This window comes from Talpa occidentalis, unplaced genomic scaffold (assembly GCF_014898055.3).
Source record: "Talpa occidentalis isolate TD23 unplaced genomic scaffold, MPIMG_talOcc4v2.1 talOcc4.13, whole genome shotgun sequence".
Classification (NCBI taxonomy): domain Eukaryota; kingdom Metazoa; phylum Chordata; class Mammalia; order Eulipotyphla; family Talpidae; genus Talpa; species Talpa occidentalis.
The window spans coordinates 96,151,275-96,168,183 of NW_023601322.1; the positions used below are offsets into that span (position 1 = coordinate 96,151,275).

General features: G+C 43.9%; 1 protein-coding gene across 2 annotated transcripts in view; it reads left to right on the top strand.

Moving 5' to 3' along the window:
- ELOVL6 (ELOVL fatty acid elongase 6) overlaps positions 1–15,005 on the top strand; it is a 126,807-nt gene extending 111,802 nt beyond the window's left edge. For both annotated transcript variants that reach the window (XM_037509553.2, XM_037509554.2), the window contains exons 5-6: positions 6,232–6,383; positions 12,661–15,005. In XM_037509553.2, the coding sequence (XP_037365450.1) occupies positions 6,232–6,383; positions 12,661–13,085 (577 nt within the window). In that variant the 3' untranslated portion in view covers positions 13,086–15,005. The remainder of the gene's footprint in view (positions 1–6,231; positions 6,384–12,660) is intronic.
- Positions 15,006–16,909: the final 1,904 nt, after the last annotated feature.

Genomic DNA, 16,909 nt, shown 5'->3' on the forward strand with positions numbered 1-16,909 from the left:
ACATATAATATCTCAGTGGATATAACCTGTTTCATGAGTAACACTTTCTGAAGTCCTTACTACATGAATCATCTTCTTGGGAGATGCGCAAATCTTACGTAATTTGGCCAAGATAGATGAAATCTTATATATAAAACTTCTCATAGGTATAGTCATCAAAAGCAGTTGCTTTGGTCATCGCCCCTTTTTGCTGCTATTAGATAATTTGTCCAGTTTCAATTCTTGAAAATCTGGGTTATTATTATTTTTTTTTAATGGTGGCAGGAGGCAAGTCAAGGCCAACAGAGCGATTAAGGGACAGGATGAGTTTATCTCCTTTGATTAGACCTGTGCACAAAGAATTAAAATGTGCTTCTTTACACTGTGATTTTTGTGTTCTGCATCATTTTGTGATGGCATTGGGGTTGAGACTGCCTGTACCTCATTGTGCAGCACTCTGAGAGGCATTGAGCTTGCAGGAGAGAGAGACTTTGAGCCAGACGTTCTTTGAGCCCAAGGAAGATGTTGAGAAAGAAGTGGGAGGACCCCGGAGCTGGCTGCGTGGGTGTCCACAAAGGCCAGACTCGCTATTCCAGCATCTGGGCAATTTTAGGGGAGGAGATTCTGAATTGACCACAGTTCAGAAGATGTAAATGCCATTTGGGGATTGTTGTAAATGAGATTTCCCTGGGAGGCACAGGTGTCACCCTATCAGGGTGACACATTTGCAGGGTCCCCCATCTGGGCATCATCTAGAAACACTCTGCAGGACTTAACATTGGGGCTTTCCTGGAAGATAAATCCCCTCTGATTCCTGGGAATAACTGTACAGAGGATTTTTACGGCTGCCTCTTTAGCCTGTGAGCATAGGTTCTGAGTTCACTGGCTGTCTCCTAAGTGCAGACGCTCTACTGAAAGTCGATTGCTGCTCAGTCTGTCTTTCTGTCTGTCTGGCCCTCTGGTTTCGCGATGGTGGTGAAATGATCTCGTTTGAGATTTCTGAGGCAGAGAGAACCCAGTGATAAGGAGACTGACTGCCATCAGTCTAAAAAGTACAGCTGCCACATGGGTCACCAGATGTCTCTCACTCTGTCATCCTTTGGGAAAACTCCCAGGAGACCCATCTACCCCTCGCTTTAAAATGTATTCAGAAAAGATGTGATTTAGAAAGGAATTCTTTTCACGCCATCTCCCTTCAGCGGTGCTACTTGATCTCTTGAAAGATCAGACTCTTTTCAGTAAGAGCAGGGGCCTGTCACTCACGGGCATCTCGACCTTGAAAGTGCTTGTGAGATGAATACTGTTTAAATTTACTTTCACTGGCATGTCTTGTGATTAGAGTCGTTCCGTCACTGTGCACGACTATAAACATTTCAGGGGAAAAAACAATCAATGTCCTGCTTTAAAATATCACAAAAATTTAGGTAGATCTGATAGGTAGATCTCATAGATGCTCAAGTTAATAAGCCCAAAGGTAGATAGTGGGTATAGAGAGATCCCGGGATACAACGGGAGCTCACCGTGTTCAGAGCTGGGATTCTAAAGGACATGCCTGCCCCCCATTTTCAGTGCATGGAACCCTCAAGGTCTAGGCTGCCCCCCACCTCCTGCCTGCCTGCCTTTCTGTGTTTTTTTTTTTTCTTTCTATTGTTGCTCTGAGCAGGGAGGGAGACTGTTTATACAGATAATGTCCTATGTCCTGATTCAATGCACTCTTCCAGTGAAATTTTCATTAATCATTCATCCCAAAAAAGGAGCTTGGTTTCCTGATGGTGCTGTGAAATCTAGTTAAGACTGCAATTGAAGGGCCTCCCCGGTGGCACAGCGGTTGAGCGTTGGGTTGCGAAGCTGCCCGCGGCCTCTGCGGCGCCGGTTCGATCCCCAGCTGCTCCCCGGCCACCGGAGGAGGGTCCCACATGGCGCGCAGACCTCTCCTGCCGCCCTCTGCTCCCCGCTCTGGTGAATTCTCTCACCCTTCCGCACTTCTGACTGTACCCAGTGCATGTATAAACAAAGCAAACAAACAAATAAAATAAATAAATAAAACATGCCTCTATTAAAAAAAAAAAAAAAAAAAGACTGCAATTGAAGGTAGTGGGGCATTGCCTTTAGTCCTGGCACTGGACCTGTCGGTGTCCTAATGCTTTGGTAATATTCCAAGAGAGATTAAGAGTCTTCTCAAAGGAACAGAGTTTTCTGGAGGAACAAGATGACTAACCACTTTTGTCATCCCGGTGAGCTTCTTGGCTTCGGCATTCATCTTCACTACTGCCCACATTGATTTTTCTTTTCTTCTGAGTTCCTGCAAATCCCTTATCTTAATTTTCTGCCATTCTTAATTGGGGTCGCCAATGGTCGACTGTTATCTCTTTGTTCCTATTACCAAAGTCCTGAAACTAGCACATTGTTCTCTCCATATATAGCTGGAAACCAGTATGCGCTCCTCCTTGGCAAAAAGGCAGCTGCTGGGGAATGTATTAGATGGCATCCCGTGCATGGTTGAGTAAGAGAAAGCAAAGGAAGAACTCTCACCCACGCCAAGACATTCATTTAACAAGGGTTCCTGTCTAAGGCCCCTGTTGCATCAATAAGCAACTTTCTTCCTCACTTACCTGAACAGCTATATCCAACGGGCCATGGAGCAGAGATGGGGCAGGGCCAGGTGGGAAGGCATCTTGGAGGGTAGAGTGTCCAGAGAGTCCCTCAGCCAAAGCTGGGACCCAGAGGCGCCTCTGTCTCTGTGATTTTGAGTACAAGATGGGTCTGAGGTGTTGATATTACCTTAGTGCTTCAGATGGTTGTAATGGCCCTTCCTAGATGCAAGCCTGGTGGGAATTCAGGCTGAGCGCTGGGTACGGCAAAGCCCCCAGCTGTGGTCAGACCATCCTGCTCATAAGCAGCCGCGTGACCTTGGGCGAGGCATCTACCCTCTCCAAGCCTCTACCCTCTCCTACTTTGTGTTTGTAGAACTGTGAAAATGCCACCCCATAGAGTCATTGTGAGGATCAAATTTCATCATATAGGAACTCATTCAAGCTCATGTAAGTGTGAAATGCCACGCCAGCATCTAGCTCAAGGCCAGCAGGTCAGCACTTCTTGGCCAGAACTGGAGCGGTATCGGGTGGTCTAAGTCAGGCAAGTTCCCTCCCTTTGCTACCCCCAGAGCATCGTGATTGACACTCCAGTGGGCATTCTTGTCACCCCCTTGGTTGTAGGGCATGGCAATAGATAGTGATGAAGAAATGACTCCTTTGGACTAGAAATCCAGAGCTTTTGTTTGAGAAGGAAGGAGCACCTCAGCTCAGCAGTGCTTTTCCCAGACCCCCAGGATGCATCGCACCTCATGTTGCCCCTGCTGCCTCATCGATTCTCCTGCTCCACAGTACAGTCCAAACCAGGCTTGGGCAGGAAACGTGATACATTCTTTTTTTTTTTTTTTTAAATAAAAAATAAAAAAGATGCCCTGTGACTAGCTGGGCAAAGGCAGGAGATGCCATAACCATCCACCCTCATTCCACACTGTGGCCCAGACTTGTTAGCATCTGATGGAAAGAGTAATTCCTCCTGAACCAGATGTTTTTCTTTGTGGAGTCTCTGGTTCAATATGTCCTATGGAAAATGCCTGTAGTAAATTTGCTAGCTGTCACTTACTTTGTGAAAAGATGACTCATGAAATGAACTCTTTGCAATAAAACACTTGGTAATGTGAATAATCATCAATGCAAATCAAATTCTCTGTATATCAGTTTCATTGACTTTCAATTAGAGATATTTAATTTTCACATCTCTTAACTGACAAAAGTGAGAGGAGAGAGGTCAAAGTGATTTTCAGCATTGAAGGACAGACAAGTAAAACAGGAATAATAACAACATAGAGTGATTCAGTAATATAATACTGTTTTATTCAGCACCTATATATCAGATTTCACACCAAATAAATGACTTTCTTTTGGGCCTCTCTGGAGGTGCAGGGGTTAAAGTCTCAGCACTATCAAGCTATTGCCAGCCACTGTGGTCTGAGTTTGATCCCAGGCCAGGGAGCTGATCCACATGGTGCAGCAGACCTCTCCTGTCTCCCCACTGCTCCCCTCAGCAGTGTATTTCAGTCAATCCACCTGTTCTGCTCCCCATTCTGTCTCTGGTGAATCCTCTCACCCTCTATACCTCTGGCCTACACCCCAGTTCTCCTACATAAAAATAAATAAGTAAAATCTTTTTTTTTAAAATCTTACTTTTATCATCTATTTGCAGAACTAATTTGCAAGTTAAGTATCATCATTTCAGAGGAAGAAAAACTTAGAAAGATTAAGTAGTTACCCAGTTAGGAAAGTGGTAAAGGATATCACAGTGGTTGGAGTTTGTGACCCTGATCTACTGGTAGTGTCTGGCCAGTTTGTGGACTTCTCTGCTTTGTCCTGGTGCAGCCAGATAATCAAGATCAATTAGCTATGTCTGCCATGAGTATGAGTAAGAACCAGGGATAGTAGAATATAAGTGGCATAGTTATCTCTTCCAACACACTCTCTCTCAAGATAATGTGACTTAGGGAGGAAAAAACACCTCCTCCCTTTAAGAATATTTTGTTGATGTTTGAGTCTAAGGACTCTATGCCCAGGTATCATCCTAAAAAGCCACCTGGTTCCAAAGTGTGCGGTGGTTGAGATGTGCCATCTCATGTAACAACCACCCCATTGGCTAAGCAATGACATTGTCACATGCCAACAAAGCTCCTTTGCCTACCGCACATGGCCCCATGGCTGGCACAGATGGTTTCCCTGAAAAGTATAGTGTCCTCCGTTCTGAGTCACCCTCATTGTTCAGAGCTTAGGGGGTAAGGCTCAAATCCAGATACGGAACAATAACATGTGCTGTCCTCTTGTTGTTAGCAATATTGTGAGTGACCATCATCAGGGCTTGAATTCTACCATGTTCTGAAATGACCTCTTGTAACCTGACCCTCAAACTTTGAACACCTCTTTGCCCTAACTCAAATACCACTTCCTCTGGCATCTTCCACGACCATCGCAACCACCAGCTAGCGTTAGCTTATTGATTCTTGTCATCCCAGGATCTGGGACCTGGCCACTAAGCATCGGACAATTGAACGGAAAGGAACTATTTCAACGGTAACTTGCCTTGGATCTACTCTGACCTTGTGTGAAGCCATAGTCTAGCCACAAAATCTACTAGTGCTCATGAACCTGGAACAAATGAGCAATTATGGGGACTTTATTTTTTTTATTTTTATTTTTAATAGAGGCATGCTTTATTTATTTATTTGTTTGTTTGTTTATACAAGCACTGGGTACAGTCAGAAGTGCGGGAGGGTGAGAGAATTCACTAGAGCCAGAGCGGGGAGCAGAGCAGGCAGAAGGACCGAGGTACACTGCTGAGGGGAGCAGCGGGCGGCAGGAGAGGTCTGCGTGCCATGTGGACCCTCCTCCAGTGGCCGGGGAGCAGCTGGGTATCGAACCGGCGCCGCAGAGGCCGCGGGCAGCTTCGCAACCCAGCGCTCAACCGCTGCGCCACCGGGGAGGCCCAATTATGGGGACTTTAGAGAAGTGAGTCTGGGTGGGCTTCCTGGAAGAGGTGAACAGTGGAATTAAAAAACCAACCATTTCCCTTTCATTTTTGAAAGAGATTTTCATTGAGTATAAAGGTTTGGGTTGGCATTTTCTCTTAGCTCTTTAAAGATGTCATTCTATTATCTGTGGTCCCTCTGTACATAATGTTTCTTTTTTCTGGCTTCTGGAGAAAGATGGATTGGAAAGTGGATAGCAGTAACCTAGGAAATGGTTTAGAGGCTGAAAGAGGCCAAGATCTGTGGGTGCATGACAGTCCAGATGTAGGGGAAGGGCTGATTGAAAGATATAAACAGATACTCAGGGAGACATGGGATGGAATGGACTTAATGCCAAGAGTTCAGTCACCCCCATCTCATCCCCAAAGCATGGTACTCAAGGGGAAACACAAAGGTCAGCACGGTTCTTCATGAGCTCCTGCCCTGGATCCAGACAGGTTTTCTATAACATGTCCTTTAGAAGCTAAAAGAATAAATATGCATGGTCTTCACAACAAAGCCCTGAGTATTTTTTTTATTATTACCCTTGCGCAGATAACATTTTAAGATGCTTCTGGGTAAATGCAAATTATTGTGATATATTGATGCCTGTCACTCGTTTCTAAGTATGGCTCATGTCAGACTGATTTTATTTTCCTGAATGTTGTTTCTTTTCTCTTTTCATTGTAAAGTATATTCGGTGCTCTTCGAACTGGTGCTTATATGGTGTACATTTTGATGACCAAAGGCCTGAAGCAGTCAGTTTGTGACCAGAGTTTTTACAATGGACCCGTCAGCAAGTTCTGGGCTTACGCCTTTGTGCTGAGCAAAGCGCCTGAACTAGGTGAGTGTCTTGTCTCCTTCCCTCCAGTGACCGCCCTTATAGCTACACACTCTCAAAATTTACCTAAAAAGAACAAACTAAACAAGCACCTAGAAGGCCCTATTTTCTGGTTGCAGAAGTTATGATGGGTGAATTGGAGTTCTTGGTTAAATTCCATTCTCCTTTTCTCTCTTCCCACCTCCCTCTTTTTGAGTAGTTGCACAATGTGTATACAAAGAGCAAGATCATTTACATAGGACACACGTATTTCCAAGCTCTACTGAAAATACACTCCTAGGGTCTTAGCAACCACTTCTCTTAGACTCATTAATGGCTAGACCAGTGTCAGAATCCAGGGGGAATGAGTAATACAGCTACTTTCCTGTCCCATCCCGGAACATATTTCATCTCTGGGATTAGGATGAAAACTAGTCATTGGAACTTTTTATTCAGGTAGCCTCGTGTTCTCACTAACAAATATAATGGCTTGGTTTCTGTGTGGTTTGATTTTAATCATCAAAGAGATGGGCCTTGGAGAAAAGGAATATACTTCACCTTCTAGAGATTAATTGAAAATACTGAGTATACTTGTAGATCCCTAAGGGTTTTTTCTTCAGCTCTTTAATGGACTTGAAAATAGGTGTGACTCAGCTTAGCAGAAACACTGAAGCATTAGTGGTGCTGATGAGACCTGGGCATAAGCTGCCCAAGGAAATTGTCTTTATCGCCAGAGAAAGGAGTCACTGGGGACAGCCGACTCTGGGTTCACCTTGACCGGAGCTGAGCACTGGCCCACACGCTGCCCTGTGGCCATAGGGAAACATAGCCACCCTCTGCGTTCTTGATTTCTTTTTTTTTTAATTTTTAATATTTTTAAAGATTTATTTACTTATTTTCTCGTAGAAGAACTGGGGTATAGCCCAGAGGTGTAGGTGGGTGGGGTGAGAGGATTCACCAGAGACAGAGTGGAGAGCGGAACAGGCAGATCTACTGAAATACACTGGTGAGGGGAGCAGCAGGGAGACAGGAGAGGTCTGCTGTGCCATGTGGGTAGCTCCCTGGCTGGGGATGGATCAAAGGCCTTAGTGATGATAGTGCTGAGACTTAACCCCAAGGCCACCAGGGAGACCCTTGATTTATTTTTTATCTGGAATTCAGAGTTGTGTTGTGATGTTCAAAACATTTATAGATTGTATTTCCTCTCCCGTGTCCCCTAGCAAGGCGGTTAGAGGTTGGGATTGTATTATCTGCCACCTACAACAGGAGCTGTCAGTGGACCAGTGCCCCTCTGTTGTATTCTGTATCTTTCACAAGGGATTCAAGGTCTCTCCAGTGTGCATGTCACAGACCCAGGTCAAAGATGAAGGAGGAGCTGCAGAAGGATACTTTTTCTGGAAACCTTTCCTAAGCTGAGTCCCTTCACAGTCCAAAGCAACAAGTTCACAGAGCCAGGTAGAAAAGTCTTAGATCAGAGTGCACTGGTATGCATTCATTCATTCATTCATTCATTCATTGAATACATTTATATTAAGCCCCTACATTTATATTAAGCTCCGGTCAAGGCAAACCCAGAGTTGGCTGTCCCCAGTGACTCCTTTCTCTGGCGATAAAGACATTTCCTTGGGCAGCTTATGCCCAGATCTTATCAGCACCACTAATGCTTCAGTGTTTCTGCTGAGCACAGGGCCCACCATTGAGTAGGGGCTGGAATGTTATGGCCATTTTATCTTTAAAAAAATTTATTTACAATACAAACTTTATGAGCTAGACTGCAGGAGGCTATATATTTTTTTTTAATATTTAAATCGGTGTGGATTTTTAGGCCAGAGAAGTGTTTTTCAAATTTGGAATGACAGGCAATGCCTGAAAGCCTGAACTGGATTTTTAGGAATTTCAGAATTCTATGAAAATTTTTTCACTCATAGGCAAGATATAAGATTGTCTCACTAGATATTTCTTTTATAGTGATTCTTTGTCTTTTTTAACTTCAATTCAGAGATCCTGGGTCAGATAACTTGGTCTCAAACTGAAGTTGGTCTGAGAATGAACACGGATACTCTACTTGGGGGGTTTTGTGGCATTTTTCTTTAAAATAAATTCACCATTATTAAAGTTTGAGACTTGAGTTGAGAAATAGCATATCCTCCTGACTTTTAATTTATGCTGTGTAGTTAGTGTTTTTATTAATCATCCTGTTTGGGAAGGAGGAAATTTCCTCCCTGGGTTCCTCTAAAATGGTCAAATAATTAAATTTTCACGAGAGATGATGATGATGATGATGTTGGTTACCTATTATAATCTAGAACCTACTGTAGATTTAATTTCATACTTATGGGAACTCCAAAGACATGAGGCTGAAAATGGCAGCGAGGTGGCAGGTATTAGCCTCCTGAGTTAGGGAAAGGGACGAGTGTCTAGGGACACAACAGGTGAAGAGGTGATTCACAGGAATGCAGAGGAGGTGATGAAAAACAAAAGGCTGCCCCATCACGTAAATAAGGTTACAGAGCTATTTCTGGCACGGTTAGGCAGTGAGGGACAGGTAGAGGGTTCTTACCAAATCTACTGAGTCTCCATTGCCTTCACCTCAAAATAATCCTCATGGCCAAGTCTCACACCCTGGGTCACACGTTCTGCTCCCTTAGTGTGAACCCCCTAGTGATACATGAGACCCTGGGGGACTGAGTTTCTCCCTCCAAATGGCCCACCTTAAATAACACCTTCAGCTATAAACAAAGGTTGGGGTTGGGGAGGGCAGGCTGGTGATGGGGTGACCAAGTAGGGCTGTGGTTGCTTGTTTTCACTGTTCTCTTGTCCATCCGTAAGAGATGCAGAGACTTGATGGGGGTTGGTGGCAGGAGGGGGGATTCACCTTGACAAATTTCCTAATGCGTGCAAGTATCTCTTACAATTGGGCAAATTTTCAGTATTGAGAGGTCCTCATTTGTCAGCTATTTCTGAAAGTGACCAGCCTAAAAACATCCTCATCCCTAGGACACATATTTGGGGTAGCAAATCTTGCTCCCTTTCATCCCCTGTCTCTTTTCTTTATTGACATTGCATTAGTTTACAGCACAATGTAGCTTTCTGGCATCTGACCTTATACAGTCACACCAAAGTGTATTTATTGCATTATGCTCATCCCACCACCCACCCACCCCCCGCCCTTTTGATAAGGACTGACTACAGACATGAACACAGTAAGTGCATGGAACATGACTGTCCTATATACCGGCCCCAAACACTTGATAGTTTCCCTCAAAAAAAAATAATTTTCTTATCAGAAATGGTCCTTAGGCCTCTGGCCCTGGAGCCTCCAATTGCTAAGGAGAACCTCAGTGTTCACTTCTAGAAATGCCTTATCCCTCCGGGTACACATGTCCATGATCTGAGTTGGAGCCAGCTGTATCTGAGAGACTTGAGAATGAAAATAATCCCTTCTACCTTTTGAAGGAGTATTTGATAAAGAACCACCCACCCCAGCCCTGTTCCTTCAAGGGCGTGATTCGACCAGGCTCCGTGTCCTCCGCAGGTGGAAACGTCTGACTCAGCCCTTGCTCATTGGGGTTTGTCTTTGTGTCTGAGACTGACTCAGTGTGGTTCACGGAGGGTACATGGCTCCTGACCTGCCAGCACAGAGCAGCCCCCTCCCCCTGGCTGCGCATGTGCCTCTGTGGCTGTGCCCACCTGGGTATTTCCAAATGCAGGTCAGTGTTCACATGAGCAGCGCTCAGCAGGCCTAAGTGTCCAGGGAGGCCTAAGTGTCTGGGTCTGGGGACGCTGGTGCTGCTGCAGGCCGGTTGAAAACTGAGCCAGGGGTAGTTGGAATAGGAGCCATGGAGGAAACCCTCCAAAGTCCCACTGCTTACAATGGACCCAAATCCTTTCCTTCATGCCTTTGGCCAACATGCATAGTCCCGTATCTTTAGTTTGTGTTTGTACATCATTCTCGAGCTTTTGAAAAGTCTATAAATGCCACGACTTGGTATCACGACCTCATGACAAATCAGATGTGATAGTATGTGGCTCCCCCCCCAAGACAAGCCATTTGTTATTGCCAGAATGACGTGACTTGTGCATCTCAGTTAAATATCGAAAGGAGCACAGGACGGGGAGGTCTCAGGACGCCCTTCTAGAACCCTGTTCACTGGGTCTGAGGCCTTCTTGGCACAGTCACCTGCACGGGGAAGGTGTTCCTAAAAGGCTCCTGGGCTACTGGAGACAAGCAGCCTCCTATTCTGTACACGGGTCGTTCGGAAAAAAAGTCTTACATGAAGGCAAATTCATCTCATTCTAAAGAGCTCCTGACTCGTCCTTGGCTCCCACCTCCTTCAGGTTAGATGGAGACACATGTACCTCTCAGGCCTGACTGTACCTCTCAGGTCTGACCTGACGCAGACGGGAGAACAAAAAGCCATTTTCTTTGCTAACCACTGTGGCCCTGCTCCCCATTTGTGTGCATATCTGATGCCATCTGTCTTTGCTCCTCCTCTCTGCTCACTGAAATTCTCTGGACAATAAAATGTTAATATTATGAGTCATAATAGAGCTAAATTTAAATCTAAAGAATTTAAAAAAAATGGATGCTTCTTACTTGGTGACAAACAACTTTTATTCCATTGTGGATTTTGTATTTTAGTTAATGCTCAGAGACTCATCAAAAATCTCAGTTATGAATGACTAAATTGGTTTCTAATACAAAATTCCTGGGACTTCTACTATCTTGTGAACAAAGGTAGACTGGAATTATCATGTCCATATTATAGTTCAACGAGGGAAGGGAGGTACAGAGAGCGATGACACAGAATTAGCAGGTCTTTGACAGACCACACAAATTGCAGGGTTGAACACTAAGAAGCAGACCCCAGGACTCTTCACATCAGTGTTGTCCCTTCAGCATACTAATGGAGCTGGCATCACCATCTATCACCTTCAATCTGGCATTTATAGGCATAAGATGTCAGGCATCTCACAAGAAAGACCTCAAAGAAAAATTTATAACGGGCTCAGAAGCGCAGCAACTGGCAACTTCCCTCTTTTTGTCCTAAACAAATAGGAAGGAATAAAGGATGACTGTTGAGTAGGGAAATAAAGGACTAGCTTCTGCTGAATGGAACGAGATACCACCTGTGTTACTGCAGTCTTCCAGATACCCAGCATTCTTCTACCTGCCCTTCGTGCTTAATAGAGCTTCAGGATAAGAGAGGCATTCTAGCTTTTGTTATACCAAACAAGTCAAGTTTGAGTTCACAGCAGATCTTGAAGGATGTTGACTTTTCCCTTCTCTGAGAACCACAGGGATCAGAAAGAAGGAGGCATTTGCCCGCATAAACCGGTTTCTTTCTACATCCCAGTGTCTCATCCCCCTCTTGAACTCATTAATGGAATTGGGTGTGTTTGTTACTGTGTTTATTCTTCATCCAGTTTGACATCAGAATTATACAGTACGTTGTTAGAATCCTTGAATTTTGCAGAGATTTAGCATCTGCTTATCTGAGTATCGTTCTGACTTCCATAATAAAAAGTTCCGACCTTAGAAGAAGGGATCTTTTTCTTCAGAGGGATGCTAGTAAAATTTTTGATAGTTCCTAGAATGCTTTTTTACAGTTAATTCCATAAAAATGTGTGTCATTCTCAGCTTTTTTTAATCACATGGTTCATTGTGACCCTCAAGCAAATGGGGTAGTGATGGCTTCTGTTCTCTTCTCTATTTTTGCCTGCTGTTTAATTTTCTCTTTCTCATGGCCCTATGTCAGGGTTTCATATCTTACAGGGAACTTACAAGGATATGTCTTTAAGGGGTACCTTTTGTCATGTACCAAAGAAAACTGGCATTACTACTCTAGCAAGAACTCCGAAAACAGTTTGCTGGGCCCTGGAGTTCTGTTTCTCTCCATTGATAAATGATCGGAGTTGAGTCAGTTGACTCTACAATGTCCAGGCGAGTTGAAAATTGGACAATACGGCTCGTGATAGCCCCTCCAGATCAAAAACTATTAAGTTTTTTGTGCAAAAATAAAAGCTTTCCGAATATAGCATTGAGCGAGAAGGGCATTTTGATTATTCCTATTTAATCTTCAGCTACTGTTGTTAGCCCATTGTACAGATGAGGAAACTGGAAGATAATGAGGAACAGTAACTTGCCCCAGGTCACGGGGCTAGTAAATACCCGTGCAGATCCTACACCACTCCTTCCCACTCTCAAGTACCAGTTCAAGCGGTGGACCATCTTGCAGAAATAGAGATTGTCCTGGCATCGCGGTCAAGGGGCTCACTCTCTTCCCCCTTTATCTTTCAGGAGACACGATATTCATTGTCCTGAGAAAGCAAAAGCTGATCTTCCTGCACTGGTACCACCACATCACTGTGCTCCTGTACTCCTGGTACTCGTACAAGGACATGGTTGCCGGGGGCGGCTGGTTCATGACCATGAACTACAGCGTGCACGCTGTGATGTACTCCTACTATGCCTTGCGAGCGGCGGGGTTCCGAGTATCCAGGAAGTTTGCCATGTTCATCACCCTGTCCCAGATCACCCAGATGCTCATGGGTTGCATCATCAACTACCTGGTCTTCTACTGGATGCAGCAGGACCAGTGTTACTCTCATTTCCAGAACATCTTCTGGTCCTCCCTCATGTACCTCAGCTACCTTGTGCTCTTCTGCCACTTCTTCTTTGAGGCCTACATCTGCAAGATGAGGAAAACAACGAAGGCTGAATAGCGTTGGGACTGAGGAGGAAGCCACAGCTCAGGGTCATCAAGAAAAATAATAGACAAAAGAAAATGGCACAAGGAATCACATATGGTGCAGCTAAAACAAAACAAAACATAGGAGCAAACACAAAACCCAAGGCAGCTTAGGGATAACTAGGTTGACTTAACCCAGTAAGTTTATGATCCTTTTTGGGTGAGGACTCACTGAGTGCACCTCCTTCTGAAAGGACTGCTGCTGGAAGACCCCCTCCCTTCCCTCTTCATCTGTCAACTCTAGGACAAATGAGAACAAAGAGCCAGAGGCAGAGAGAGAGACCAGAAGGCAAACAAAAGCTATTAACACTATACGAGAAAAATGTATTTACTAAGTGTTATATTTCTCTAAGGATCAAAGAAGTTTACTTAAACTGTGCGAGCACATACACACACACAATTCTTTCTAATCTTTTTCAACACTATACTGGAGCCAACAGAAAAGAAAAATGGAAGAGGCGCAGGGTGTTTAGCTAGAACAAGGATGCTTTTCCAAACGTTAAAACCTTTTTAGTAAAGGTTCACAGTTGTCCCCGTGAGAAAAGATGTCATCATAAGACGTGAGTTGGCCAAAACCAAACGGGGTTCACCATTTTCCCAGGGTTCTTCCTGGGAGAATGTGGGAACAGTGCACCCCAATTCCTAAAGGGGGAGTCTATCTCAGAGCACGGCTGGTAGCTTAACTAGAATGTCTCCTCTTAAATGAGTACAAGTGAAGACTTCTCCTTGGTTCAGGTGCCCCGGGGTTTTGAACAGAAGGGAAAAGATAAAGCTCAACCAAATGATCGGGAAATGGGTTCTGTGTTACCAGGAAAAGAGGTTCAGCCCAGTTCCAGTCTCGAGCTGAGAGAGGGAAGAGGGCCTGAGATCAGTCTCCTAGGCAGGCCACATGTATGTCCCTCCCTATCTGACTTCACACACGCTCATAACTTTCCAATTGCAACCCTGTGGTACAGTCCATATTTTCTCTATTTTTGTGACTTTCAAACAAACCTGCAGGGCTCTTTCTGACTTTGGGTGAACACTGTGTTTCTGCATCATCTGCATTTGCTCCCTGAGCGATGTAGGGGTGTTTAAAGTGCCCTCTGCTGGTCAAGTGGAGATACTGCGACAAACACTTCAAGGCAAGATTGGTGAACAGTGAATAATAAAGGGCCCCCCACAGACTTAATCCTCCAAATTTTTAGTGACTTAAACACTCATCCTGTTTTTGGCCAAATCAGAAGACATCCTTCCTGCTTCAAGTCAGCTTCAGAAATTTTTTTTGAAAGGAACTTTCACTCGGAACTCAGAAAAATCAATGTATTAAGAGCCATATTCTTTAAAAAGAGAGAGAGAGCTAGATAATATAATATTACCTGTAATATTTCAGTCCTTTGCAAGCCAAATAAATGTGTAAACATTCCTAGTATTTCAAAGAAGCAATTACGTAAAGTCGTTCAATGTGATATAATAGTATTCTAATTGGTTAAGTAGCTTCATGATTAGACAGACTAGGTGAAAAGTTTAGGGGCTGCTACACCCCATATAGATCACACAGACAACAACACTTATATGCACACAGATGTGGGGAACACTGACCTTCCAAGCCCAGACAAATAGAAACACATTTTCTAGCTAGCAGAAAAAAGAAACTGTTGTTTATCTTTCTTGCTTTATTTTGAGAGTGTACAGAAAAGGGATTTTTTCAAATTATTTTTATATTATTTTAGCTTTAATTGTGCTGTCATTCATGAAACAGAGCCGCTCTGCTTCTCTGTCAGAGATGACAAGGGCTTTCTCAGCATCTGGTTTATGTGTGAAATTTAAAAGAATAAAGTTTTATTCCATTCTGAGTGAATGGCCTGGACAAAGATTCCATATGAACCAAGTCGTGACTGATAGACCAGGAGGAGGGGTGCCGGGGGTGGGGGGGGGAGCGGATGCATCGGTGTTGAATTACTGGGAACAGATTGGTGGCTTCGACGCTGGTTCGTAGAACCTATTATCAATGCCAAGGCAAGCGCTGACGTGATCAGTAGGGATAGTCCTGCCATCACCACTGCTAGATTCTTCGGGTACAAATAATGTTATTTTGCGCTTTGAAAATACCTGATAATGTGCAATATGGTTCTTTTTTCTTAGAATATGAGCAGCAAAAGACAAAAAGGCCAAATGACAAGCGACTGGAGTTTAACTGAAGGACCAGTTAGCGCTCATTTTGTTGGCTTAATTTAATTATTTAATCCATTCAGTGATGCTCTAACCTTGAATGCAGGCTAGAAAAAGGTAGTGAGCACAGACCTTAAATAGACTCTAAATGATGCTTCCAAAGCACTTTCATCTTGATACAGGTTCATGCTTGTGCTCACTTGTGAGATAGTTTAGAATTTTTGTTTACAGGTCAAATGTCTAATAAATTAGTTGTAGCTAAAATACATCTAAAGGCATTTCTGAATTTATATCCTGGGAGGGGAAAAAACCCACAGGAAGACAAAATAAAGCTCTAGTATATCAGGTTAAGTACAGTGTCTTCAACACCAAACTTAGTTATATCAAGGTGTGAGGCCAGAACACCAGCCTCAGGCAAATCCAAAACATACCAGAGAATTGACTGCCATGAGGACCCTCCTGCCACCAGTTAACATTCCAGAAAAACAGGCCACTTTTCATAGCTGCCACACTGCTGTAACAGGTCATCTTTCTATTGAAGATTTCCCACTGCATTCCAGGTCCAGTATGCTAAAGACATTCCTGGGTCGAACAAAAACCCGAATCCTTCATAATATGTATTATATATATGTGCAATTTGATATTCTAGGTCTGAGTTTGCAATGAAAAGCATTTTATTGAGACATGCTCTCTATTCACAGAGCAGGTGTTTTATCTGGGCCTTTCCAGTTTTGCTAGTGCAAAAATAAAACCAACTATTATTCACGTCCAATGCCAGGCCAAAGTAGCAAATTAAAATCCTATATTGGGGTGATTATGGTAGGTAATTTCCTATCCTTCTAGTCTGCGCTCCAATACAAAGATTACAGGGGAAGGATGATTTATGGTAAAGGAAAAGAAAGGGTTGATGCTATCCCCACACTTCTCAAATGTAGCTCTGGACTCAGCCAGAAACTTCACTTAGTGGGGTTTTTATAGCACCGAGTAGAAGAACACTTAGGCAAGAGACTGGACAGAATTTTTTTCTTTTAATCAGATGTGGTACCTTTGTGATAAGACCTACTGCATCAGGGTAACAAAGCATCTGGAATCAATTACACTGGAATGTTCCAGAAGTCTGGCCTCATTCCCAGACAGCTGAATTACCTGAGCACGAGCCTGCTCAGGTTACTCTCTTTGCTTTATTCTGATGGAACAGCCTCTCCTCAGAGAATGGACGAGTCACACAACTAAGTCAGCTCCAGCACATCCTGAGCCCTTCCTCCCAACTGGCCCCTGTTTCCAGAGAGCTGGTAGAGCAAGAAGACCAAATAGACTTTGCCTCCCGTAGCTGCGTGCTTGGAGTTCTGTGTGCATGTCCCTAGCCGTCTGTGTTAGACACAGTTTCCCCCAAAAATGTACCATCGTGTGAGAATTTCCTGACGAAAGCCCAGAACTTTCCTGTAGTCCAATCTTTGTTTTCCATGACAAATATTTTGCTATCAATTCCGGGTAACAGAACCCGAGTTTGTGCTGTCCGTCATCCTCTCACGTAGCTTTTTTAAGTTGTTCTTCTGTCCCTTTTGTATTTATGTGTAAGACCCGATTCTTTGTGCCTCAGATCTAGTAAATCTGGGACCCAGCGCTTTTTTGCTAAGAATGCACCGG